General features: G+C 40.7%; 3 protein-coding genes and 1 non-coding gene across 7 annotated transcripts; 3 read left to right on the top strand and 1 right to left on the bottom strand.

Annotated features, from left to right (window-relative positions):
• The first annotated feature begins 1,103 nt into the window (after window positions 1-1,103).
• Window positions 1,104-15,893, top strand: LOC139421208 (sorting nexin-8-like). 2 transcript variants are annotated; one of them, XM_071171872.1, is made up of 14 exons: window positions 1,104-1,164; window positions 2,877-2,991; window positions 4,894-5,021; window positions 5,746-5,875; window positions 8,845-9,035; window positions 9,560-9,680; window positions 11,355-11,491; window positions 11,600-11,680; window positions 11,777-11,937; window positions 12,181-12,310; window positions 12,407-12,475; window positions 12,824-12,973; window positions 13,479-13,628; window positions 13,891-15,893. In XM_071171872.1, exons 5-14 carry the CDS (start codon window positions 8,895-8,897, stop codon window positions 13,978-13,980), a joined length of 1,230 nt encoding a protein of 409 aa, XP_071027973.1. In that variant the 5' UTR covers window positions 1,104-1,164; window positions 2,877-2,991; window positions 4,894-5,021; window positions 5,746-5,875; window positions 8,845-8,894; the 3' UTR covers window positions 13,981-15,893. The 2 variants fall into 2 exon arrangements, with proteins under 2 accessions (XP_071027973.1, XP_071027974.1); XM_071171873.1 differs by lacking the exon at window positions 2,877-2,991.
• Window positions 12,609-12,683, top strand: trnaa-ugc (transfer RNA alanine (anticodon UGC)). Its single transcript has one exon. It is a non-coding gene; the product is annotated as a tRNA-Ala (tRNA).
• LOC139421210 (nudix (nucleoside diphosphate linked moiety X)-type motif 1) lies at window positions 15,331-18,685 on the bottom strand. 3 transcript variants are annotated; one of them, XM_071171876.1, is made up of 4 exons: window positions 17,688-17,856; window positions 17,259-17,415; window positions 16,882-17,027; window positions 15,331-16,682 (listed from the first exon to the last, which is right to left on the bottom strand). In XM_071171876.1, exons 2-4 carry the CDS (start codon window positions 17,408-17,410, stop codon window positions 16,510-16,512), a joined length of 471 nt encoding a protein of 156 aa, XP_071027977.1. In that variant the 5' UTR covers window positions 17,411-17,415; window positions 17,688-17,856; the 3' UTR covers window positions 15,331-16,509. The 3 variants fall into 3 exon arrangements, with proteins under 3 accessions (XP_071027977.1, XP_071027978.1, XP_071027976.1); XM_071171877.1 differs by lacking the exon at window positions 17,688-17,856 and adding an exon at window positions 18,434-18,685 and having other exon boundaries at window positions 15,887-16,682; XM_071171875.1 differs by lacking the exon at window positions 17,688-17,856 and having other exon boundaries at window positions 15,887-16,682; window positions 17,259-17,428.
• Window positions 18,327-25,117, top strand: LOC139421209 (rRNA methyltransferase 2, mitochondrial-like). Its single transcript, XM_071171874.1, has 2 exons — window positions 18,327-18,696; window positions 24,505-25,117. Exons 1-2 carry the CDS (start codon window positions 18,396-18,398, stop codon window positions 24,936-24,938), a joined length of 735 nt encoding a protein of 244 aa, XP_071027975.1. The 5' UTR covers window positions 18,327-18,395; the 3' UTR covers window positions 24,939-25,117.
• The last annotated feature ends 702 nt before the right edge of the window (window positions 25,118-25,819 follow it).

Here is a 25,819-nt window from a genome sequence, read left to right on the forward strand (position 1 = left end):
TCATGCTAATTACTTGACTGTTTTTTTCACTCCTTCGGGATTTATTGGAGGAGACCAATCACCCTTCAAACTTTTAGACCATCTGAACCCAAAATAGACTTGTAGACCATCTGAACCCAATGTAATTATATACACATTTGTATATCAATATCCAATAAATAGATTTGGTGCACTGGTCCTCAGAGATGTTCTTTGATTTATTTGGCTAGAGTTTTTTTCAAATCAAGTTATGGTTAGGCAGAGGTGGAAAAAGTACTCGATTGTCATACTTGAGTAAAGCTACCTTAATATAACATGACTCAAGTAAAAGTGAAAGTAACCCAGTAAAATACTACTTGAGTAAAAGTACAAAATAAAAGTAAATGCTATAGATCAAATTACTTATATTTAGCAAACCAGACGCCACAATTTCCTTTTTATTATTATTTTTGACAGCCAGGGACACACTCCAACACTGAGACATAATTTACAAAGGAAGCATTTATGTTTAGTGAGTCCACCAGATCAGAGGCAGTAGGGATGACCAGGGACTTTCTCTTGATAGGTCAAATTCACACACTTTTCTCCTGTACTGCTAAGCATTCAAATTGTAACTAGTACTTTTGGATGCCAGGGAAAATGTATGGAGTAAAAAGTACAAAATTTTCTTTAGGAATGTAGTGAAGTAAAAATAGTCAACAATATAAATAGTACAGTAAAGTACATATATCCCAAAAAACTACTTAACTAGTACTTTAAAGTATTTTTACTTAAGTACTTTACACCACTGCGGTTAGGCTATGTCATAATTGCTCGGTTTCCAAAATTGGACTGAGAATGGGAATGCAATTATATTCTAGGGCAGAGGCATATTTGAGGTGTTTCAAGCATTTTTGGGGGAGGGCCCATATACAATAACACTTGTTCACGGGAGGGCCCATATACAATACCACTTGTTCACCTGCGATTCCTAATATCCAGTTTGCAGTAATCCATATCTTGCCTACAATAATGTTTGGACATATACAGTACTGCTGCATAAGGTCTGAAATCTGGCAAAAGTCCAAAGTTCACTACAACTTTAAGAAATAGGAAATTATTCGAGTTTTTTTCTTCAGGAAATCACATGGAGGTGCTGTCGTGCTCACATGACAATCTGAACTATGGCAAGCGAGCTCAATGAAGGTAATTTGCTATACATGTTATGTTCCACATCTTTATGTTGGATTTAAGAATATGTTTTCGACTTTTTGTAAACGTTCCACGTGGCGACAGGCGAAGTAATGTTCTTTTTTTGTGGGGGGGTATGTTTGTTCATTGAATTCAGACTAAGAGAACGCGGTGTGAAGTGTTCAGAGCTAAATAGTGCAGCCTACGATTCGTGATGTAACTATAAAACCTGTCAATTTAAGATCAACAGTAATATAGTAGGTTTACTGCGAATTGTAAAATGCAGGCTACTCATCTGAGCATTAGATTACAAGTTTAGCAAGGGTGTTTAGTTTATTAGGTTCCCCATTAGCTACTGCACATGCAGCAACTACTCTTCCTGAGGTCCACGTAAAATGTACAAATACATAACAGTACAGAACAGTAATAGACAAGAACATATAGGTGTAATTAAGGGTGATTTGACAGATAAACTCGTTTTTTTTATACAGTAGGGTAGGCTGCTATACCGTTGCATTGGTCTGCTCATTGTTATGTTCTCACCTGGTTTGGATGTTACTGTCCCATAAGGATTACAATCTAGATTATATTTCTATGACCTGTCCAACTCACGTATTCAACGTTCCATAGCATAGGACTAACCTGGTTGTCTTCTATTTAGCGATTATATTCCACTACATGCCTCTCCTGTCATTTGCCTAAGAGACTTTAGGCACTCTTCATATGAACAGTCTATCATTAAGATTTGATCCTGATTCGATAACCCTCACAGCTATCATCCAATCACGATATTTATGCAAATTAGACTAATAGAAAAGCGTTCATTTAATTCATACATTTAATTAGAAACATTCTAACGTTAGGTATTCTGACTTAATACATGTCATTGTAAACATAACATTGGGTGTGGGGAGAGCAGAGGATTCCGTCTTGCTTCTTCTTACTATTTTTACCAGCCTCTTGGCAAATGACAGGAGTGGAAAGTTAGTTGGTACCCAGACTACCATAGGAAAGTTGTCGATAGTATTTTTTTTTCATTATGAAAATTACATATAATGGAAATGAGGGATACAAAGTATATTGAAAGCAGGTGGTTCCTGAGTTAATTAAGCAATTAACATCCTATCATGCTTAGGGTCATGTATAAAAATGCTGGGCAGGCCATTATTTTGGCTACCCATCCCACAGAGCATGATTGGCTACTGAATGGTTTGATGGGCATGAAAACGATGTAAACCATATGCCGTGGTTGTCTCAGTCACCAGATCTCAACCCAATTGAACACTTATGGGAGATTCTGGAGTGGTGCCTTAGACATTGTTTTGTATTCAGGACATAACGTTTGTTTCTTTGCCACATTCTTTGCAGTTATACTTTAGTGCCTTATTGTAAATAGGATGCAAGTTTTTTAATATTTTTTTTCAGTACAGGCTTCCTTCTTTTAACTCTCATTTAGGTTAGTATTGTCGAGTAACTACATTGTTGTTGATCCATCCTCAGTTTTGTCCAATCACAGACATTAAACTCTGTAACTGTTTTAAAATCACCATTGGCCTCATTGTGAAATCCCTGAGCAGTTTCCTTCCTCCCTGGCAACTGAGTTAGGAAGGACACCTGTATCTTTGTAGTGACTGGGTGTATTGACACACCATCGAAAGTGTATTTAATAACTTCACCATGCTCAAAGGGATATTAAATGTCTGCTTTTTTTACCCATCTACCAATAGGTGCCCTTCTTTGAGAAACATTGGGAAACCTCCCTGGTCTTTGTGGTGGAATCTGTGTTTGAAATTAAGTGCTCGACTGAGGGACCTTACAGAGTGTGTGGGGTACAGAGATGAGGTAGTCATTCAAAACTCATGTTAAACACTATCATTGCACACAGAGTAAATCCATGCAACTTATTATGTAACTTGTTAAGCAAATCTTTACTCCTGAACCTATTTAGGCTTGCATTAACAGGGTTTGAATGCTTATTCACTCAAGACATTTCAGCCTTTCATTTTTAACCAGTAAACATTTCTAAAAACCAAATTACAATTTGACTTTATAGGGTACTGTGTGTGTGTGTGGACCAGTGACACAAAATCTCAATTTAATACATTTTAAATTAAGGCTGTAACACAACAAAATGCACTGTAGATCCAAGTTGACTAGACTTTAAATATAAAGATTATCTGGCTACTCACTAGCAGGTGGGCTGGTGCTTGAGATTGTTTATGAGATCTGTGTTAAAGATGCACTATGCAGAAATCACTCAGCCATTTCCTGGTTAATAAAATTTGAATAGTTTGCTTAATTTCAGTTTGTGACAAAACAAGCAAATAAAGTGGAGAGCATCATTGTACCATCTAACCACTGTGAAATATATTTTCCATAAGAAAAATATTGTATGTTCAGCTGTTTTGAAGCTGATGTACAAAAACGCAAAAACTAAACTTAAGTACAGGAAGCATAGAAATAGCGCAAATAAAATAGATCTACCGCTTCTTAGACTTGCTTTCCATGAATGTCAGATCTATAACGCACATTTCTATGTGAACATGCTGTTTTGCCCAAAAAGTTACATTTTACACCTTTATTTTTCTATAATGCCCATAACGAGAAGTTGGTCATTATTAGTGGATGTGCATGGTTCTGGTAAAAATTATAACAAAAATTGCATTTTCGTAGACTGATTTGAAAGCCAGATCAGTGATTTTGCAAAAATGCAGGTTAATCTATTTTTATAAAATAATTATATTATTAGTGGCTCCTATGTTGAAGGCTTATTTTTTAGCCTAGGTATCATTTTATAAGCCCAGAATTCAGCCCTACCTGCACCTTAGAGACTGCTGCCCTGTGTACATAGTCATTGAACACTGGCCACTTTAATTATGTTAACATACTGTTTTACCCACTTCATATGTATATACTGTATTCTAGTCAAGGCTCATCATATATAACTACTGCTGTACACACTTTTTCTATTCGTATACTGTCCATAGTTTCACACCATTATATAAATATACACTGACTATACCAAACATTAGGAACACCTTCTGGCCCATGTTGATGCTGACCCATGTTGACTCCAATGCTTCCCACAGTTGTGTCAAGTTGACTGGATGTCCTTTGGCTGGTGGACCATTCTTGATACACACAGAAACTGTTGAGCGTGAAAAACCCAGCAGCGTTGCAGTTCTCGACACAAACTGGTGTGCCTGACACCTACTACCACACCCTGTTCAAAGGCACTTAAATATTTTGTCTTGCTCATTCACCCTCTGAATGGTACACATACACAATCCATGTCTCAAGGCTTGAAAATCCTTCTTTAACCTGTCTCCTCTACACGGATTTGAAGTGGATTTAACAAGTGACATCAAAAAAGGGATCATAGCTTTCACCTGGATTCACCTGGTCAGTCTGTCATGGATAGAGCAGGTGTTCTTAATGTTTTGTACAATGTGTAAAATATCTATATATAGTCGGACTCTGACGTTGCTCATTCTGATATTTATTTTGGAGTGTGTGTGTTTCTGTATTGTTAGGTTTTACTGCACTGTTGGAGCTATAAACAAGCATTTCGTTGCACCTGCGATAACATTTGCAAAATATATGTACGCGATCAATACATTTGATTTTGTCTAGGTTAAATGAAATCGATCTTGCCATGATGTTTAACCACAAGTCATGCAGTTAATAAAAATGTCTTCATCCACATAAATCCATGCCTAATGGTTTGTGCACCTCCTCTGTCAGGATCAGTGCCTCCATACTACAGGGAGGTGTAGGAGGCCATCCGGAGTAAGATAGAGGAACGAGTGCAGGTGGAGGTCTTCCAGAGGTTGCTCAGCAGAACAGATCTCCCCAGTGCTGTGCAGGGCCAGGTGAACACAATGTTTTCTATACTTGTTGTCACATCTGTGATCTAGAATGGCCGCCAAATGTGGAAAGGGAGTTCTGGCTGTTTGTGTTTTTTTAAATTTTTTTAGGCTCAAGTTTTTGTTGTTATGAAACAGAAGCACAGGCTGGTTTGTTATGTATTAGACCTATGGGTTTTCTATCCTCTTCCCTTCTTGGAACTCCAAGAAAAGTGAACAAGACATTCTGCAGAATAGGAAGTAGACACTAAACAGAAAAGTATTGAAAAACATCTAGCGCTCTTTGATACAAACCATTCAACTCTATTCAAAGACCCTCTCAAGCCTATATTTGTTTTACCACTAAGTACTAAGGGGGTAATTACAATACTAGTTCCAGCACCAGTTATTAGAAAGGGCGGTTTCTGCTAACTATCTCCTTGCTGCCATTTAATTAGTGGTATTTGCTTCAGTAAAGCTTACTGGAAAGTGATGGTATTTGAGGGGATGGCATTTAAAAGTTGTGTTATTCAAGAGCACAAGGGACATGAAAAATACAACATGTCACACGTTATCCACGGAAACGCTTCATTGATGTATTTCAGCTGAGACCACATGGTTCAGTTTGATGTTTCTTTTATATCATTACTAAAGTGTGTTCTGCATTTTCTCGTCAACCACTGCTGAATTTATACCTTGGATCGAGCAATGACCTGTTAAGAGAGTCCTGTAATGTCCTTGTCTTTTTCAGATTGCTGAGCATGTTGACTACACTGATGGATTCCTAAGCAAGTTGTCCCTATATAAAGCACTGGCGTTGATCGCGCTTGCTCAGCAAGGAAAGCAACCAAGCCCGAAACTCTTAGAGAACTGCATACAAGGTAAGCCTTTTAACTAGTTGTTTTCAAGGGAGGACACACCAGTAAATGTGTAGCTTAATAAGTAGCTTGGCTGTTTAGTATCTAAGGTCAAAAACCTTTGTGACCCCTATGAACAGCTTGTGTGAGAAAGTTCACTTCGCTATATATTTCTTGTGTGAAGTTGAATATGCATGTGACAAGCTAAAGTACACATTGGATTTGCACACAAAATAAGCAAGTGTGCTGTGCTTAAAAGCTGGTCCTAGTTTTATCATAGTGTGTTGTATTTGTTGGCCGGTTTCCTCTAACCTCTGGGCATTGTGTCCGGGAATACACCAGCTCCCTTCCCATGTCTCTGTAAAAGACACACAACCTTTCCCTGCCATTTTTTATTCCTCTGGAACAGCTCTGTGAAAATCAGAATGAAAGTTACAGGAAGAACTCTTCCCTCTCTCTTAACTTGTATTTCTTGATTGTATGAATCAATTTACTTTCACATTCTGCGGCTAGGTTTTTGAGTGTTACAGTGTACTTAAGTTGGAGAGGAGTCGTCGTCTTTTGTTTTTCAGAGGTAGCCATTACTCCGAACACAGCCCTGAGTTAGAGCTCTGTTCCAAAGCTCATATGATTATTTAAGGCCCTCTGTGTTATTTCAAGTGCTGCCAATATGGCAGCTGACCGCTTTCTGTGAAATTGATGTCAGGTTTTCTCTGCTGAGCTATGGTAGAGCTGGTTTCTTGGTTGTTGTAGGTTGTAGGAGGACTATTAACTCTGCTCATATCTCTGTGGAATGTCAAGGAGGGTTACATTCAGGATCACATGAATCACACCACCATAATTGTTTGAAAGACTTAAGAGACATTTGAGTTTAGGGAGAGTCATGTGTGCTTTCTAATGGTGTCAAGTCTAGTTTCCTCAATATTACAAAAGGTGTACCGCAGGCGTTGGTATTGGGACCTGTGCTCTTTACTATGTATCTATATAGTGCCGTGAAAAAGTATTTTTACCCCTTTCTAATTTTCTTTACTTTTGCATATTTTTGATACTGAATGTTATCAGATCTTCAACCAAATCCTAATATTAGATGAAGGGAACCTGAGTGAACAAATAACACAACAATTACATACTTATTACATTTATTTCATAAATAAAGTTATGCCACACCCAATTCCCCTGTGTGAAAAAGTAGTTGCCCCCTTACACTCAATAACTGGTTGTGCCACCTTTTAACTGCAATGACTCCAACCAAACACTTCGTGTAGTTGTTTATCAGTCTCAAGTCACTGTGGAGGAATTTTGGACCACTCTTTCATGAAGAACTGTTGTAACTCAGCAACATTTGTGGGTTTTCAAGCATGAACTGCTTGTTTCAAGTCCTGCCACAACATCTCAATTAGGATGAGGTCTGGACTTTGACTAGGCCATTCCAAAACTTAAAATGTATTGTTTTTTAGCCATGTAGACTTAATTGTGTGTTTTGGATCATTGTCTTGATGCATTACCCAGCTGTGCTTCAGCTTCAGCATACAGACGGATGGCCTGACATTCTCCTGTAGAATAATCTGATACAGAGCACAATTCATGGTTCCTTTAATTAAGGGATGTCGTACAGGTCCTGAGGCAGCAAAGCATCCTCAAACCATCACACCACCACCACCATGCTTGACCATTGGTATGAGGTTCCTACTGTGGAATGCAGTTTTTGGTTTTCGTCAGGCATACTCAGGCATGTTGTCCAAAAAGTTACACTTTTGAATCAATCATAGAACATTCTTCCAAGAGTCTTGATGATTATCCAGGTGTCTCCGGGGGCTTTTTGGCAAACTTGGATAACATATGCTGACGAAAACCAAACACTGCATTCCACAGTAAGAACCTCATGACAACGGTTAAGCATGGTGGTGGTAGTGTGGTAGTGTGATGGTTTGGGGATGCTTTTCTGCCTCAGGCGATGTGAGATACTGATCAACAACAACAGGAAGTATTTGGTTGCAGTCATTGCAGCTAAAGGTGGCACTAGTTATTGAGTGTAAGGGGCAATTCATTTTTTCACGCAGGGGAATTGGGTGTTGCATAATTATGTGAATTAAATTAATAAAATAAGTATAACTTTTTTTGTTATTTGTAAACTCAGGTTCCCTTTATCTAATATTAGGTTTTGGTTGAAGATCTGATAACATTCAGTATCAAAAATATGCCACAAATTGAGAAAATCTGAAAGGGGGCAAATACTTTTACTTTTACCAGACTGCAGCAAGCCACTAGTCTTAAACCGTTGCTATCTACCGTAGCGCGCTTCACTGACAGGTTTAGTACTCATCACTGCATCATGTATCAGAAGGTTGGCTGGACCTCACGAAAATCCTGTAGATTACTTTATTACTCCTTGTTTACAAAGCTCTGCTCCACAAGATTCCAACATACCTCACTTCCCTGTTGAAATATTTCAATATGAGATACCGATCCCGCTCCGAGGTTTTCTTAACTCTTGAGGTCCCGGTTGTCTCCACAAAGTTTGGTAAATTCGCCTTTAGTTTTAACGCACCACAGTTCTGGAATACCTTACAAACAATTTCCACCTGGATTCCCTGGTGCCGATAGGGCAGTTTAAAACTCTGTTGGTAAATGAATTCACGCAAGTGTGTCCTCAGGCACCATTGCAAATGAGACACTGTTCTCAATTGGGCTCCCTTGATTAAATAAAAGTAGCCAAAAAAATGTGTGGGAGATTTCAAGTGTCTGAGGGATCAGAGGGCAACTAAGGTGAAATGTCAAATGTACACTGGAACATGCTTGCTTTTCCCACACAACTTGGATGTGTGTAGGATTTTTTTTAAATATTCAAACCTGCACTACAGGAAATCATAAATTATGTCTATTAGTTCAATCGAGCTGGATGTGTACACTTTGTCTGTGAGCATAGATGTGCTGATTGCCTTCTAGAGAAATGAGTAGATGAGAGCATTGGTTACTCATGTTTGATTTGACAGAGTTCCCTAAGCCCCAACTTGGCGAGTTCAAGGTCCTCCAGACTCTGAGGATGCAGCCAACTCAGGAGAGCCCCCTCACGGTGCCCCAGACCCTGGGCAAGCTGCTTGCCAGGGAGACAGTCCAGGTGGAGCTAATTCCTGAAAAGAAGGGTCTGTTCCTCAAACACGTGGAGTACCAGATCACCAGCCAGGTGAAGGCTGCATTTAATTACATATGAGAGTAACATAAATGGCCTTTGTTAGAAGAACAGTCAAGGAAATTATTAATAGAAAAGGTCAAGCGCAGACTTTACCATGTATTTACCTTGTTACTTCAAATAGGTCACATTTGTGCATTACAAGCAACATATTTTTGTATAGGAATTTTGATCATAACTCCAAAAAGCCTGTAATTCCCTCTGGATATGTTCCTGGCTCCTCAATTATTTCTGCATTTTTGGCTTGGTGAAACGAATGGCTTTAATGCTTGTTGGTAAGGGTCCATCTAAGAATGAATGTATACATACAGTACATTGCAACATTTACACTGGATGCCTAAGCTGAACAGAGCAGGTGTTGTTTCTGTGCAGTGAGCATTCCCAAACAGTATGAACTAAAGCCAACCCATGACAAACACATCCATTGTCAATATATTTGTTGAATTCACAACCCGAAGCATTATGTTATTTTGCACATCTCTGTTATTCACAGATAATATTTGTTTGAACTTTTTCAGCATTTTAAGATCTCTGTTTACCGGCGGTACACTGATTTCGATGTCTTCCACGAGCTCTTGCTGCAGAGGTTTGCCTACAGAATGGTGCCTGCACTGCCGCCTAAGAGAATGCTGAAAGGAGGTAAATGGAGGATGTCAGTCAGAACGTTTGATTATTAGGAGGAGAGTGAGGCTTTGATCTGTAAATAATAGTGTTCCACTCTGCATCAGAGCTGGGGGTCCCGCTGCTCCAAAGAAACTCCAATTCTATTAATCCAACTTCACCTGTGTTCCCACAGCAGACATGAACTCTGTCTTCATATTACCATTATTAGATACCATTGTTATTACTTTATTCAGGGTTGGGCGGATAACTTGAAAAATGTAATCCGTTACTGATTACAGTTACATGGTAAATAATCATTTGAATTACTCCAACTAAGTAACCTAATCCAATTACATTTTTGATTACTTTTGCATTACTTTCACTTCTAGCATCCATACATATTTGAAAATGCTTAAAACTGTTGATTTAATATAGTATTCTTTAATTTAGTAACATGATTATTTCCAAATGGGGTGAGAGCATAGCTTAAAGATCCTATAATTCATGTTATATTCTATGTGTAAGAGCATAGTCACAGAGCTCCATACTAACATTGTCACTTGTTGGCACCAGCCCATGATTTGGTTGCACCACAATTGCTGTGGGGTCACGCAATAGAAAACAATGGTAGCCTTATCGTCTTATAAAGCAATTCAGCGTTTTTTTATTCAGAGGTGTACTAGACTACTAACATGGTATGATTCAAGAAATACACGGTTTATTCTAACATCATGTTCAAGTACAACTGCATGATTCCAGCTATTTTGATTTGCAACCTCAACTGGTGATTGTCAAGGATTTGGGGTTTGGCAACTAGGCAATTGTTATTATTTTACTATGAAAATAGGGTTACAGAATTGTTATATTTTTTTTGTTCAATAGATATTCATTTGTCTACATCTTTTTGGGCACTAATTTACATTTTGAGGCTAGTTTATTTGGGACTAATTCACCAGCTGAGGAAGTGGTTAGCTAGATCACTAACTCAAAATATAGCGTATTATTGATGTAAATGTATATCTAACAGTACATTTAATCTATATGCCTATACACCCACCTTGAATGCCGTGAGTACCCTTTGTTGAATATTAAATACAATTCAGACCAGAAAGCTTAGACCCTTTTTCTTTTAAACAGTATCAACATTGGTGGCATTCAATAGTGTTTTTCCCATGATTAGGCCTACATTTTGAAATATTGTGCAATCAGAAAGCATTTCATAAAGGAAAGAGAGTTTGAAACTGCACTGCTTCGAAGCAGCAAGCAGGAACTCTGTAGTCCAGATGATTTGCATTGACCAGTGAGCCAGGTGTCAATGTTTTGGAAGCCTTACCAATTCATTCAACCACATAAGAAGCTATCCACCCTTAATGGGTGATCAGCAGAATAATATAATCTCTGAGAGCATGTGAGAAGTGCTGATGGTACACTAAATGACAGCAATGATGACAAAGTTTTATCAAGATGAAGTATATCAAATCAAATCAATAGATAGATGAATAGATAGATGAAGTAATCCCGTCAAGCAATTAGCTGTTTTTCAGAATGTAAGTAATCCGATTACACTTTTAAAAAAGTAATCCAGGTTGATGAGTTACTTCAAGAGCCAACCCTGACTGTATTACATAAAACGGTATGATATCTTCTGTTTTACGGAAGCAGAACAACTGAATATGCTGGCTCTTTAACTGACCTCTTGTCTGTCTACAGTCCTGACCTCCATGTCTGAGAGGGACTTTATAGAGGGAAGGCGGCGTGCTCTGGGCCGGTTCATCAACCTAGTGGCACGACACCCCTTCTTCTCTGAGGACGAACTGGTCAAGACCTTTCTCACCTTCAACGGCTCGGTACGTATCTGCTACTGAAAAGACCACCTTGGTTCATCTCTGCTAGGGCTTGCCATGGATAATGACCGTACTGCTCACACAACTTTACTCTCTCTCTCTTACTCTCAGGATGTTCAAGTGAAAATGCGTGATGCTTGCAAGAAAATGGGAGATGAATTCATGACTAATACAATGGCAACTCTGGCAAAGGTTTGTATTGTTTCTATTATGAAATAGTGCATCAAATGACTATTTGATATACTACTGAGACGCAGCAGTGTGAGTCTTGGTACATCTGTGCTGTAGGATTATCTCCCAGCTGATATCCAGGCCCAGTTTTCATCAAGCAGGGAACTGATCAGGAATATCCACAACAGCTTTCACAAGCTGCGGGACCGGGCAGAGAAGATGGCCGAGCGCTCCAAGGAAAACGCCACTGATTTGCTTATGTTTGGAAGGGAGCTCAGGTACAGAACTCAGCATTTAAGGGCATAAAGCTCTTTCTCTATCGCCCCTCTCTACGCAAGTGTTTTGGCCCAAGGAAATGTATTATGCTAGCTACCCCACCCATACAACAGTTTTGGGGAAGAAAATGTTGGCAATTGTAAAGGATTTGTTTTCTTTTCCTTTTCCGGGTTTCACTTCAAATCGTTTTTGTCAGCCAAGACACCGTACTGGTCCAGCTTCTCTAGTTATGCTTTCTGTTGCAGTACACTGGGCTCCGACAGCTCACCCATTCCCTCTCTGGCTTCATCCCAAAGCACCTGGGGCATTCTCCGTCAGTCTCTGAAAGGCCTTTCCGTGGAGTTTGCTCTGCTAGCCGACAAAGGTGCTCAGCAGGTACAATCCAGCTCACTGTATACGTACCACCTGCTCTACAGTGCTATTGCCAAACTACCTGCGTGCAAAACATAATTCATTCATTGATATCTTAAGGGGAGGAGAGAAGAGGACGATGTTGTGGAAAAACTGAATCTATTCTTGGATTTGCTGCAATCATACAGAGTGAGTTTGAGAAATGTAAAATATGCAGTTACTGAAGAACTATGAATCATGTTAATGCAATGTTACCAGTATTATTACAAATGTACTACACAGGTATAACAGCAACTTAATTTAGTGTTAGCAAAACATCTTTGACCCATGTGGCTCAGTTGGTTGAGCATGGTGCTTGCAACGCCAGGGTCGTGGGTTCGATTCCCACGGGGGACCAGTACGAAAAAGTATGTACTCACTACTTACTGTAAGCCGCGCTGGACAAGAGTGTCTGTTAAATGACTATAATGTTTTAAAAAATAGAGTAGTTATTTAGTCATTTCTTACCCAGTGTGTGTGTGTTGTTGTATCCCATAGGATCTGTGTGAGCGGCATGAGAAGGGAGTATTGCACGAGCACCAGAGAGCGCTGCAGAAGTACGGTATGATGAAGAGGCAGATGATGAGTGCCACAGTGCAGCCCAAAGAGCAGGTGTCAGTGGAGCAACTGGAGTCTCGCATTGTGCAGGTTCTCTTTCTCATTCATTCTACCTCCTTCTCTATCTCTCACTCTCTCACTCACTCACTCACTCAGTGTGCTTGAAAACGCTCTTCCTTCCTCATTTACTCAGGGTTGTCACATGTCAAATCAACACTGTTGACATTATTTAATCTTCATTATCCTGACATCACAGGCCAACCCACCCTCCCTCCTTCGGAGAGACTGTCCTCTCTGACATTGAGAGGAAGGAGGGAACAGCATTTTCCTATATGCCATCATTGGGGAGTTGATTTATACCCTGGTATAAGGATTGATGTCCTTGTATATCCTACCACATTTCTCATACTAAACAATTTTAGGACATTTGGGCATTTCAGCCCTTAGAATGGATCTCATATGTCATGTTTTTCAACACTGACTTCTACAGACAAGGCCATGACAGCATAGTCTTATGATCAATGAGGCTGTTCCTCTTGATAACCATCATATGGTTGTGGTTTGTGAAGTAATGGTTTGTATCCTCCCCCAACAGCAGGAGAACGCCATTCAGACCATGGAACTGCGGAACTACTTCTCCCTGTTCTGCCTTCACCAAGAGACTCAGCTCATCTTCACATACCTGCCCATCACCTCTCACATCCTGGGAGCCTTCGTCAACTCACAGGTCCAAGGTCACCAAGAGGTGAGACTCACCTGGAAATATAGTGTCAGGCATGGATTTCTAAGGTTTGAGTTGAGGTAGTGGAGCACACAGTTCATAGGTTGCTGTGTGTGTGTGTGTGTGTGTGTGTGTGTGTGTGTGTGTGTGTGTGTGTGTGTGTGTGTGTGAGAGTGAGTGTGGATTCTAATCTTTAATAGATACACAATTATAAGATGATCGTCTTGTAATTTTGGCCAGAGGATGCTTTCACTGTAACAGACTACTTTGTTTGTTCGATAACTAGATGGGTGCCGTGTGGAATGATCTCCAGCAGAAGCTTGGGTGTCTCTTCGGTGTCGATGAAATGCAATCCCCTCCTCTTACACCCAAGTAGACACCCATGTCCCCTTCTCTCTCAACGAGCGACGAATATGCTGCTTTGCAAGCCAAGAGACAGTCAAAGTCTCAGAAGGGACTGATGGTGAACTGTTTTCATAAAACCTTGAAAGACACTACAAACTGTGCCTTAAGTATCAATCAGTGGTGAGTAAATGTAGTTTACTCACTTTTTTCTTTGTGGGACAGTTTATCCATCTTTTGCGGAAAAATGCATTGAAGTTTAGGGAGCGCTACTTTTTTCTCTGCTACCCGGCTATCAGTTTACCCACTTTTTATTTTTTTACCACTATATCACTGATTTCAGTGAATGGATGTGGTCTGCACCTCGAGATACATTATGCTGTACGTGCATCCTCACTAGGGATGTCAGAGGTTGATCAAAGGAGCTCATTGGGAAGTGGAAGAGTGCTTTGAAGAATGTGTACTGCTGCCTTGCTGTATGAGGAGAGGAAAATATTGATTTCATAATTGATATATAGGGAACATTTAGTTGAAAAGCTGGACCTTTCTGTGTTATTTTGTAGCTCACTGCCTTTACCATATGAGGGAATTCTTACCTACACTTCTTGGAGGATCATTCGCCTATGTTGAGGTATAATGTAGTGTCTTATTGCAGGCAGACACATTTAAGAATGTAAGAATCCACTAATTAAGCTGATTGAAGATGTTGCCACACAGAGACGATAGGTTTCCTTGCCGCAGCCCTGTGGTGGCAATATAACCTTTTGTGTTTAAAATGACTAGCGTAAATGTTTAGAAAGATTCTAATCAGGGCAAAGCCTCATTTCTGATAAAGACAGGCAAACCAATATATATAAAAGTAAATGTAGTAGCAGCATGCTATTCAATGATTTGTTGGGAAGTACAATGTAAGTATTAATCATCCTACTGACCGCACTTGTGCAACTGGGCTTGCTAGCTTGTTGTGTTGATATTCATGCAAAGGACTTCAGATTCCTCGCTTCAATCGAATCTTAGTTGCAGTACTGTGAAAAGCTACTTCAGTTTCTACGCAAGAGCCGAGCAATCTATCAAGAGGAAGTTTGATCAAATGTAAATAATTAATGATTTATGGCTGATATAACACTCCACCTGACCAATGGTGAACATACCAAAGAAACATGCTACAATGCCACACAGTCATTAGTGCAATTATGAAGTAATTATCCTGTAATATTTTATTTCAGGTAGAAATTAAATGTGCTCTGTGTTAATGCTTCTGACATATTTGCAATGTTTCAGTTTGAATTGAGCTGCAATGGTGGTTCAGTGTTGACTTAATGTAGATTTGAAGAAAACTATATTTAATATTTTTCTGTGTATGTAATATTCAAGAATATTCTGATTTATCTTTTTCAATAATATACCCAATGATTTATTGTCCTCTTATTCAACAGTATACATTGATTCCATGTCTAAAGCATAAGATTATGTTGGTAAAGTTTCTCATTATTTGATCTGATGAAGAATCCAGTTTTCCACTCACAATTTTGAAGGTTTTACGTAACCCGTTCTTGCAAAATTCACCCTCTTGTAGGATGTGCAAATTGCATGTGTTTTACATGTAATTAAAGTACATGAATGAGGCTGTGTAACAAAATGGAGTCTCCCAATTAGAACTGAGTTATATTAAAGAGCTCTGGGGCAATACGTTTTGTTATTCAATGCATTATTTTTTGTCTTCTCTGTGGAACTGTTAATTGGTTCCTCACAAGTTCTTATTATTGTGTCAACATAAGATATTGTCATAACCTTATTTTTTTGGCAAGTCTTAAATAATAAGAGGAACAAATGCTTTATCTGATCTTTGAGAAAGAACATTGGAACTAGGTGAAGGATGTGGATACAGGACCATTAACTATTGTAGTTATGTTTAATTTCACTTCAATAAAAAGTATTACATACCCACCCGTCTCATTAGTATTATTTGGCTCCAGAGTGGTGCAGCATTCTAAAGGCACTGCATCTCAGTGCAAGAGGCGTCACTATAGTACCTGGTTCGAATCCAGGCCATGATTGGGAGTCGCATAGGGCGGTGCACAGTTGGTCCATCATTGTAAATAAGAATTTATTATTAACGGACTTGCCTAGTTAAATAAAGGTTCAATTAAAAAAATTACCCTGATACTAAATTTAATTAAACAGGATGTCAAACAACTGTTTGATAAAGTAACAAAAAAGAGATGCATTCTTTACTAAAGAGCACACTGCATTCGCACATACTTTAAAAATGTAATATAAACACAATAGTGGAATGGGATACATATGTCAGCAACATTTAAACATCCAGTATTTCGTTTTGGCTCAGTGGGAATTATTATTACTGATTCACAGGCATATGGTCACTGGCAACAAAGTGTTTGTAAATTTACAAAGACCTGGGGATTTCTTGGCACTGAATATGAACAAGGGTAGCTGGAATCAGTAGGAATTCTGCAGTATTTCTCCAGGGATGCTTTAGTTAGACAACATGTGGGAATGCTCTTTGATACAGTATGAATGAGTCTGAGGCCAGTAGTCTGTCTTAAAGCATTTCTACCTCCTCCAACTTGTGTTCGATGATCAAGTCATGACCCTGAAATTTGAAGTAGCCCAAGAACTTCTTCTTTTGAAGCATCAGTGGAAACCACAGAATATCGTCAACCCACATCTGACTGAAGGGTATCTTGTCCGAGTCGAACCACTGTGGCCGCATCTCTATAAGAGAAAAGATATAAGTTAGTGAACTTCGTCAGACAACAGTCTAAGAAATATCCATAAAAAGGCACGTAGTATAGGGTCAGCAGTCTCTTCCAGGAAAACTATGGGGTCTACGATTATAGCCTGTTGGGCTATGAGTTTATCCTGGTCTCCAAACCATGCCCTACATAGAATGCATGAGATTGAGAAGGAATACCATCCGACTCTGTTGGCTCCCCGTTGTAGTTGTCAGCTCGGAAAACATGCACATCAAGCAGCTCTGTTTCTCCGATGAATTCAAATTTGATATTTCCAATCTTATCAAGTGCATCCACTGTGAGGCCACATTCCTCCTGCAGTTCTCTGGAAAAAAAACAACAAAAAACGTTTGCAAGTAGAGAGAAAGTAGCAGGAAAGTGTGTAAGCTTCAGATAACAGGCAATCAGACCATACCTACTGTAACATCACAATATGACATTTATGGGGGTATGTAGTATCAGATGCTGCCCAGTGCTGGAATATGTTAGCAAATTGTTCAACCAAATAGTAGGAAAACCTTACAATGCATCTACCGAGGACTGCAACCAATCTCACCGCCTGGCAGCCTCTTCAATAGTCTCCCCAGGTTGGACTTTGCCACCAAACCCATTCCACTTCCCTGCTCCGAACCCTCTCTTCTTCATGCCCAGCAGCACCCGTCCAGGCTGCACCACCAGCACCAGGGTCAGCAGCTTGTTGGTCAACATTGTACCTGTAATATACATAATCAGTGTGTAATAATCAGTAGACCACAATCCATGGATGACCTCACTCTCTTGGTTGCATCGAAGCTACAGTATCTCTAGAAATGATACATTTCAGATTATTCAGCAGCATTCTGTAAAGTTATTTTCTGCCAAAACACTTTTGTAAGAGTTCTGGTACGCAAGAAGACATTACAACAGTGCACAGCAGCAAACTAAAGTAGCCTTTTATTGCATTCTTCAAGTAGACTAGAAGTAAAAATCCATGCAAGTAACTTGCCTTTATAGCAATTTTTAGGTTGTCAATCTAGTCCTTTAAATGGTTTTCGTAGATTTTGAGTTATCCAGAATAAATAACGAATTTCTCCAATCCCGCGTTGACTGTGGCAATGCCTGCCATGTGATCGTAGTCAATGTGTCGTGCACTGCCATGTGTTCGTATTCAATGTGTCGGGCACTGACCTGTAGCATTCGACATTGCTAAAAACAATATAGGATAAAGTTGGTCGTTTTAGTTAAAGATCTGTGAAAATGTGTTACCCTCAAATATTGTCGACTGGAAACAAAAGTATAATGCCACATCATATCAAAACAATTCCATAACTGGTGATATCAGTTGCTGTAGTATTACGGTAACATCTTTAATTACGCATCCTCATATAATTTAACACTTTTGAAAACAAAATAATTGCCACCCGTTATAACTTCTCCAAAATAAATCGATCTGCGCAGATTATGTGCATCATTGACGTTCTCGGACAGATGAATTAGCTGCATTCAATTTAGCTCGCGCGGCGCACCGGGTTGGCGTGATTCTAATGTCGCCCTGCAGGACTCCCGGGAGAGCTAAATCGCGGAGTCGGCTGTCTTTGACTAAATCGAGCGTGTCCAACAAACTCATGTGATCAGGAAGTGCAACTACAAAATCGAACGAAATGCTGTTTGCCAGCAGCATTAGCACATCGTTGTCATTACATTTAGCTAAATAATGTGGTACTCAGTGTTACAAAAATCATATCTACATACCTCTGTATATCTCCTAAAAAAGGCTGCGCATAATCTAAAAGTAAAGAGTACTGCTGATCAGCGCTGGATAGTTCGGCAGCTTAATGACCCCTTTGTGAAGGCTGCCCATGTGCACAACTGCCGATGTAGAAGCGGCTTCAAACTGCTGGAGATTGATGACAAATACACACTTTTAAAACCCGGTTTCAACGCAATAGATTGTGGTGCTGCACCGGGTGCTTGGAGCCAGATCGCTGTTCACAGGGTCAACTCAACTGCGGCTAGTGAGTACGTCTTTTATTTACCCAACTGGCAGATTAACACATGACATACTGTTATAATTAACCTAACAGCCAGGCCAAATATATATCTTCCTGCGTCTGACATTCTTTTGATTAGCATGTTTATTTGTATTTATTTATCTAACCTTTATTTTATCAGGGAGTCATACGGAGACCAAGGTCTCTTTTACAGATGAGCCCTGAATTACATAAACTACAGAAAATACGCACAATAGAAATAAAATAAACACAAGCAGAAAGAACAACATGGTCCTAAAAAACAAACACATTCACCAGTAATACGGTCCTCAATCAGCTTTCTGAATGGACCTAGAGGCACCAGAACATCACATTCATCAGTAATACGGTCCTCAGTCAGCTTTCTGAATGGACCTAGAGGCACCAGAACATCACATTCATCAGTAATACGGCCCTCAATCAGCTTTCTGAATGGACCTAGAGGCACCAGAACATCCCATTCATCAGTAATACGGTCCTCAATCAGCTTTCTGAATGGACCTAGAGGCACCAGAACATCACATTTAAGAACATTTTGAAGATTGTTCCACAAATAAGGTGCAAGAAGGGTAAATCAGCTTTTAGTTAGCTTTTAGTTCATTTCCAGAGTTAACCATCCCTGAGACCGGGTGTGCTAACTCCTATGTCTAAAGTTTAGTCAAGATGTTAGGTACAGTGGGACTTTTTGTAAATCGGCTTTATAAATTAAAACATAGCAATGGGACATCAAAGAGGGACAACCAACTTTCTGGCAGAGAATGCAGTGATGACTACTAAAACTGTCGCCCGTAATAAAGCATAGTACGCTATGATAAGTTGTATCTAATGGCTTTAATGAAGTGGCAGCTGCGTTCATATAGAAAAGGTTGCCATAGTCTAGGACCAATAGGAACGTCTACTATTTAGCGAGAGGCAGGACCTATTTCTATAGAAGAAGCCCATTATATTTCTATAGAAGAAGCCCATTATATTTCTATAGAAGAAGCTTCTTACTAACTCATCAGTATGCTTTTTAAAGACAGTTTTCATCTATCCCTGTAAGCAGGGACACGATCAATATGAAAACCATCCAAAGGACGCATGCTTAAATCATCAGTTATTTTTATGCGCTCTAGAGAACAACATGTACTTAGTTTTACCTGCATTCAGTAGGCTACTAATTTCAGGGCAATAAAGTTTTTCTGCAATACAATGAAGGCAGACTGTTAGCTCAGCTAGAGCCTCGTCACCCTTGGGGGCAATAGGATACACAACAGTATCATCGGTGTACAAGTAGAGGTAAAATATTTTTTTACAGTCAATATTGTTAATGTAATCAGTAAAAAGTACAGGACCCAGAATCCACCCTTGCCGAACACCTTTCTTAATATCCAAGAAACCTGATTTAACACCATCAGTAGATACACATTAAGTTCTATGTGTCAAGTCATTTTTAAACCAGTTACATTCAGCCTGGTCTAAGACCACTTGATGAAAGCCTCTGAATTAGCAGTGAATTATCAACAGTATCAAAAGGTCAATGAAGAGGGCAGCTTAATGTTGCCTTTTATCCATACAGTTAACCACATCATTTATAACTAGGGATGCAGGACCTGGTCTAAAACCCGACTGATGTACATTTAGAATACATGTCAAAGATAAGAAAGTTCTTAGCTGAGAATTAATCAAGGATTCTAATATTTTAGCGAGGCAAGAAAGTTTAGAAATAGGCTGATAATTATTTAGGTCACTAGGGTCACCACCTTAGTGAAGAGGGAGTACATGGGCCTTCTTCCAAACCCTGGGGATAGTACCAGATATAATCGTCAGGTTAAACATATGGGTTAATGATTCAGCTATCAGGGGGGCAGAGAGCTGCAGCAGAAAATGGATCAAGCATATCAGCCCAATCTTAAGGCATCTAGCACATCACAGATAGTACATTTTTAAAATGAAAACAAAGATTCACCAGGGGTGCGTTTGTAAATTCACTCTGGATTGCCAGAGAGAGCTCAGTGCGCTCTGGGCGTTCATAAATTCAGAGCATTTTCAGATTATCCGTTTGTAAATTCAGAGCATTTCGCTCTCGGAGCATTCAGAGTGCACACCGGACGCTCTGGCTGAGGAGTAGTGTTGATCCGAGCGTTCTGACCTCACAGCGGCAGTCAAGCGCCCAAGCTCACTGGCTAAAGTTAGCTAGCAGGCTAGCTACTTCCAGGCATAAATGAGAGAACACCTCACTCTGACCATTTTTCTCGCCCTAGCAGAGCTGGTTAGGCTGTTTTTAAGGTATTCAGAGAGTTGGAAACTGTAACTGTCCTGCTGGCATCAATTTTAAATACAACTTTTTGCTGAGGTTTACTGACACCGGCCATATTTAACGGGTGTTGAGCATTCCAAAATTAATCAGTTATTCTGCACTCTGGCACACTCAGACGAGAGTGCTCTAAAATCAGAGTAGTTCCAACTCGGGGTCAGGAATACAGGATATGGTGGCTAAATCAGAGTTGAACATGTCATTTAAAAACCCTTGAGGAGAAAATGTTTTCAAATGTCTCTTCTTAATTAAACAAGGATGAGTATTTTGCTGTTTTGTATCTCTAATACATACTTTGGGACAATGATCACCAAGATATACGCAAATACTAAAATATATATTTTTTGAGGTTATTAGTAAGAATTCAATTAATCAATGAGGAGTTAACAAGAGTTTTTCACATTTATTTGTGTGGGTTTTGAGATCAGTTGAGTCAGATTCAAATCAATGTATATGCTCTTAAATTGATTTGAGGCCGGGGATAGCCAATGCAGATTAAAATCCCCTAAAATGACCAACTCCGAGGACAAAAAAAGGTGTTAAACACTCAGATATAGCACCAATAGCATCTGCCATGGCAGCTTGGGGGTGTAAATCCCAGCAACAAATAAGTGTGTATTCTGGTTTATGTGCACTTCTACAACCAGGAGCTAACATTTATGGGGAATATAAATATTTAAAGATTGGGACACCATGAAATTAGATTTGACATATATGGGCACTCCTCCCCCTTTCTGTAATCTGTCACATCTAAATAAATTATAATAATTTACTTCAATGTCTTTATCAGATACAGAACCATTTAACCATGTTTCCTAGAGAACCAGAATGTCAGGACACGAGTCCTGCACCCAAATGTTAATTGTGTCCATTTTTTAAAACCATACTTTGCACATTTAGGCGCATTAGCCCAAAACCCCTACGGGATTTAAAGGCGTTTTCAGCTCAGTCCCATAAGAGATAACAGGCATAGGGTCATCTGCAGCTATTTGTTGAGTGAGTTGAGACTCTGCCAAGGTCTCTGGCCCACCCACGTGAGAGCAGAGTAGACAGCATTTGACAGACCACTCTCAAGTCGCTGGATACAGTGGCTGGGGCGGGAACTGGGAGAGCAGTGTTGGCAGAGCTCAGTCCACCCTGATTAAGCTCCCGCCAAAAGAGGTGGCTGCCAATGCTCTATTCTGGGTGTGCACAGGAGGCCTTGCTGTGGCTCCTGTTGTCCCAGGCCTGTCCCTGGGATGGGAGTAGGGAGTGTAACCAAAACTAGCCTGGGAGGGAGGTTGTGGGGGAATTGAGGAGGGTGGTATGGAGGACAGTGTGGCTGATTATGTGAATGATACATGGTGTGGACTGCATCATTTGGTGCACTACCCTCAACAGTGTTTTGCTAGACCCTAGGGGGTAGTGGTCGGTGCAGTGTAGAGCTGGGCTGAGTTGAGGTGGGCCAGGTCTGGTAGAGCTGTGCTGTGATAGGCCAGGTCTGGTTGAGCTGTGCTGTGATGGGTCTGATCTGGTAGAGCTGTGCTGTGATGGGCCAGGTCTGGTTGAGCTGTGCTGTGATGGGCCAGGTCTGGTTGAGCTGTGCTGTGATAGGCCAGGTCTGGTTGAGCTGTGCTGTGATGGGTCTGGTTGAGCTGTGCTGGGTCTGGTTGAGCTGTGCTGTGATGGGTCTGGTTGAGCTGTGCTGTGATAGGCCGGGTCTGGTTGAGCTGTGCTGTGATAGGCCGGGTCTGGTTGAGCTGTGCTGTGATAGGCCGGGTCTGGTTGAGCTGTGCTGTGATGGGTCTGGTTGAGCTGTGCTGTGATAGGCCAGGTCTGGTTGAGCTGTGCTGTGATAGGCCAGGTTGAGCTGTGCTGAGGCGGGCCTGGTCTGGTACCATGGGAGGGAGATTGTAAGGGGAATTGAAGAGGGTGGTGTGGAGGGCAGTGTGGACGGCAATGCTCCAAACTCTGCATGGGGCCTCTTTGACTGCATACGGCTTGGGCATAGCTCAGAGTATCTGTATTCAGTTCATTGGTAGAGGGTGGTGTGGGGGGGCAGTGTTGCTGGCTGTTCTCCAATCTCTGTGAGGCGCCACCAGATGCAGGCCTAAAGGAGCGTCTGATTTGTCTCAGGTAGTTGGTGCCTGTTCTGTTGCTCATGTGAGGTGGACTTGCCACCCAGAGCAACATCATTTAACATCCTGGCAGAGGTGGGGACTGTCTCTTTGTGAATTGTCATAAAGACAGTCCAGGCTGAGGGTGGGATGGTGGGTCAGGTGTATGTTGGGCCTTAGCACACAGTCCCGAGAGAGGCTGGCATTTACGTTCTGGATGGTGGCAGGGTGGAAATCTCTCCTCTGGAGCAGGGTAGATATTACTATGTTCGCGAAGGGGAAGATGGTGGAGGCCCTTTATATCACTCCCCTTAGTGATGTGGCCACTCGCTCCTATTGGACACAAGTCATTGGTCCCTGTGTGAATGATGATATGGCTGGGGGAGACAAGCTGGGCCACAGTCAACATCTCCAAAGCTCCCTCTGTTGTGGGGCACCATAACTTTGACACATTTTTATTTGGGAAAAGTTTATTCTCTAATAAAAACTTCCCATTTGAGTTCATCATTAATATAATGTCTGGTTTTTCGTCAGGTCTATGAAGGATGGCAGGAGTGATTGGAGAATTACAGGCTGTGAGTTGGGGATGGAGTGGTCAGTTGGGTCAGTGCATTGGTTGGTTGGTTGGTGTGTTCTGATTCAGCTGTTGTCCTGGTTTTTGTGGGACTCTTTGTAGAGTGGATGGTTACGGCTGAGAAATTCCTGCCTTAGCTCATGTAGCTCCTTCTGCAGGTTGTGTATGTGGCCAGTGTTGACTGTGCTGGACAGTTCCTCTCCAAGTCTACACACTTCTATCCTGAAAGCCTGGTTTTCCTCCTCAACATTATTCAATGCACACTGCGGCTCCCAAACCTCATCCCTATGCTGAAGCACCAGGCTGATCTCCTCCTCTAGAAGATGCTGTGGTACAGCAGGTGTCCCGTGTGAGAGAGGCATGCTCAGGGCTGTGTCTGCTGCAGGCGAGGGAGGAAGAGATACACTGGGGACTACATTCTAGGGCACAGAGGGAGTGGAGGCTGCTGTAGGTAGTGACAGTGGAGAGGTTTTAAGTTCAGCAACAAGACGTTTTATTTGGTCGAAGTAGTGTACAAATTGATCCAAACTGGCCTCCGAACCTTGAACCTTCTCAGCGCTGTTCTAATAAATATGAATGTTACCTTTGGGGGTGGAATCAATGCCTCATTGTTCTGTTTTTTGACATTTTAAGTTCGTTGTTGGTCTTGTGGAGAGCTCTGTGCCAAGCATTAGGATCATCTGTAGAACATCAGTGTGCCATCAGTGAAATGTATTGTCAAGGCTTGACAGTGTTATCCAATGTTCTTTTAGCACAAGAAGCTGTGAAAATGAGTTATGACCGCAGTTCTACACTTCATGACCTCTTGCATGTTTTGTTACTTCCAGATGGAGAATTCCCCCGTGGCACTGTCGTTGGAATTGACCTTCTGCATATAGCACCTCTAGATGGAGCTCACTTCCTGTCCAATCATGACATCACCGACTCAGTCACACATGCCAAGCTGCTTGAACTTCTCCCTGGTGCCCAGGCTCATGTCATTATGAGTGATATGGCACCCAATGCCAGTGGTTTCAAGGAGATGGACCATGAAAAACTCATCACAATGTCATTGTCATTGATTGACTTGGCTGCGAAGGTGTTGCAGACCGGTGGCTCTCTCATTTGTAAGTATTGGGACGGGGCATTGGCGAACCAGCTTCAGCAGAAGCTTTCAGCTGTGTTCCGTGACGTCAGGACAGTCAAACCAAAAGCCAGCCGAAAGGAGTCGTCAGAGTTGTTTTTCCTTGCCCGGTCGTACAGAAAAAATAAAATAGTCTGACTGTATATTTTCATGCGTGTCGTAAGCTTTGTTCACCTGCAATGAAAGTCTTTAGGTGCTCAAGCTCTTGAGTAGCCCCTCTATTTCTCCTTCCTGAATGTACTTTTTGTAAAAATCTATAGTGTTCTATGATATCTTTACCCAACTCATTAAAATCAATGGATATTCTACAATGATTTACATTATTCAACATCTACAATTCTTGAAACCTTCCCTGAAATATTTTAAACATACTTTGTAAGTACAAGTCACATCCATACCACATCTGTAAAATACAACAAGAAATTTGGATCAAGCATGCATTATTCATTTCTCTATTGAGCTGAAATATTTAGCCTACCAGAAGATGGCGCCCTTGAGGTATCAATAAGCTGTGCATTTGCAGGCCAATCATTTCTCCGTATGGGCTGTTTTCATCTTTACCGAGAGACAAGGTGATATCAACAGCTATGGGCCAGAATGTATTGTATGTATCAAGCCCTTATCATCAGAGCCACCGTGTTCCTCAAGTAAATTTCTGTGCACGTCAGAACTATTTATTTTTTCCTTTGTCAGGCATGTTTGAAGTATTACAAAGTACATTTGGTATTTGTTTGATAAAAATATTCCAGTTTGCCATTTGTAATGCTTATAATCTGTTTTGCCAGCCATGTAGTAACATGTAATCATTCTCTCATTTAGGGCTTGTATAGGGAAAACAGGCTGGATGAAAGAGCCATGGACAGCATGACTAATGAAAAGGCTGATGCCACTGAAGCCGTGCATTATAAATAGTGTTGGTCTTCACTCTCAGAGAGCGGGGATGTGCTCTTCAGTACATCATCAGGCTGGCATTTGAATGCTCTGCTTGAAATGATGTGATTTTGAATTATTTTTGCCAA

The sequence above is a fragment of the Oncorhynchus clarkii genome, chromosome 12, assembly GCF_045791955.1.
Source record: "Oncorhynchus clarkii lewisi isolate Uvic-CL-2024 chromosome 12, UVic_Ocla_1.0, whole genome shotgun sequence".
NCBI lineage: Eukaryota > Metazoa > Chordata > Actinopteri > Salmoniformes > Salmonidae > Oncorhynchus > Oncorhynchus clarkii.

Excerpts from the sequence above, each read along its gene's own strand:
- LOC139421209 (XM_071171874.1), top strand. The coding sequence starts at position 18,396 with ATGTGGTACTCAGTGTTACAAAAATCATATCTACATACCTCTGTATAT. Across the intron at positions 18,697-24,504 it reads GGTCAACTCAACTGCGGCTA|ATGGAGAATTCCCCCGTGGC; the intron begins GTGAGTACGTCT and ends TGTTACTTCCAG.
- LOC139421208 (XM_071171872.1), top strand. The coding sequence starts at position 8,895 with ATGCAGCCAACTCAGGAGAGCCCCCTCACGGTGCCCCAGACCCTGGGC. Across the intron at positions 9,036-9,559 it reads AGTACCAGATCACCAGCCAG|CATTTTAAGATCTCTGTTTA; the intron begins GTGAAGGCTGCA and ends GAACTTTTTCAG. Across the intron at positions 9,681-11,354 it reads TAAGAGAATGCTGAAAGGAG|TCCTGACCTCCATGTCTGAG; the intron begins GTAAATGGAGGA and ends GTCTGTCTACAG.
- LOC139421210 (XM_071171875.1), bottom strand. The coding sequence starts at position 17,428 with ATGTATATTACAGGTACAATGTTGACCAACAAGCTGCTGACCCTGGTG. Across the intron at positions 17,028-17,258 it reads ATTGAAGAGGCTGCCAGGCG|AGAACTGCAGGAGGAATGTG; the intron begins GTGAGATTGGTT and ends TTTTTTTTCCAG. Across the intron at positions 16,683-16,881 it reads GGAGCCAACAGAGTCGGATG|AGATGCGGCCACAGTGGTTC; the intron begins GTATTCCTTCTC and ends TTTCTCTTATAG.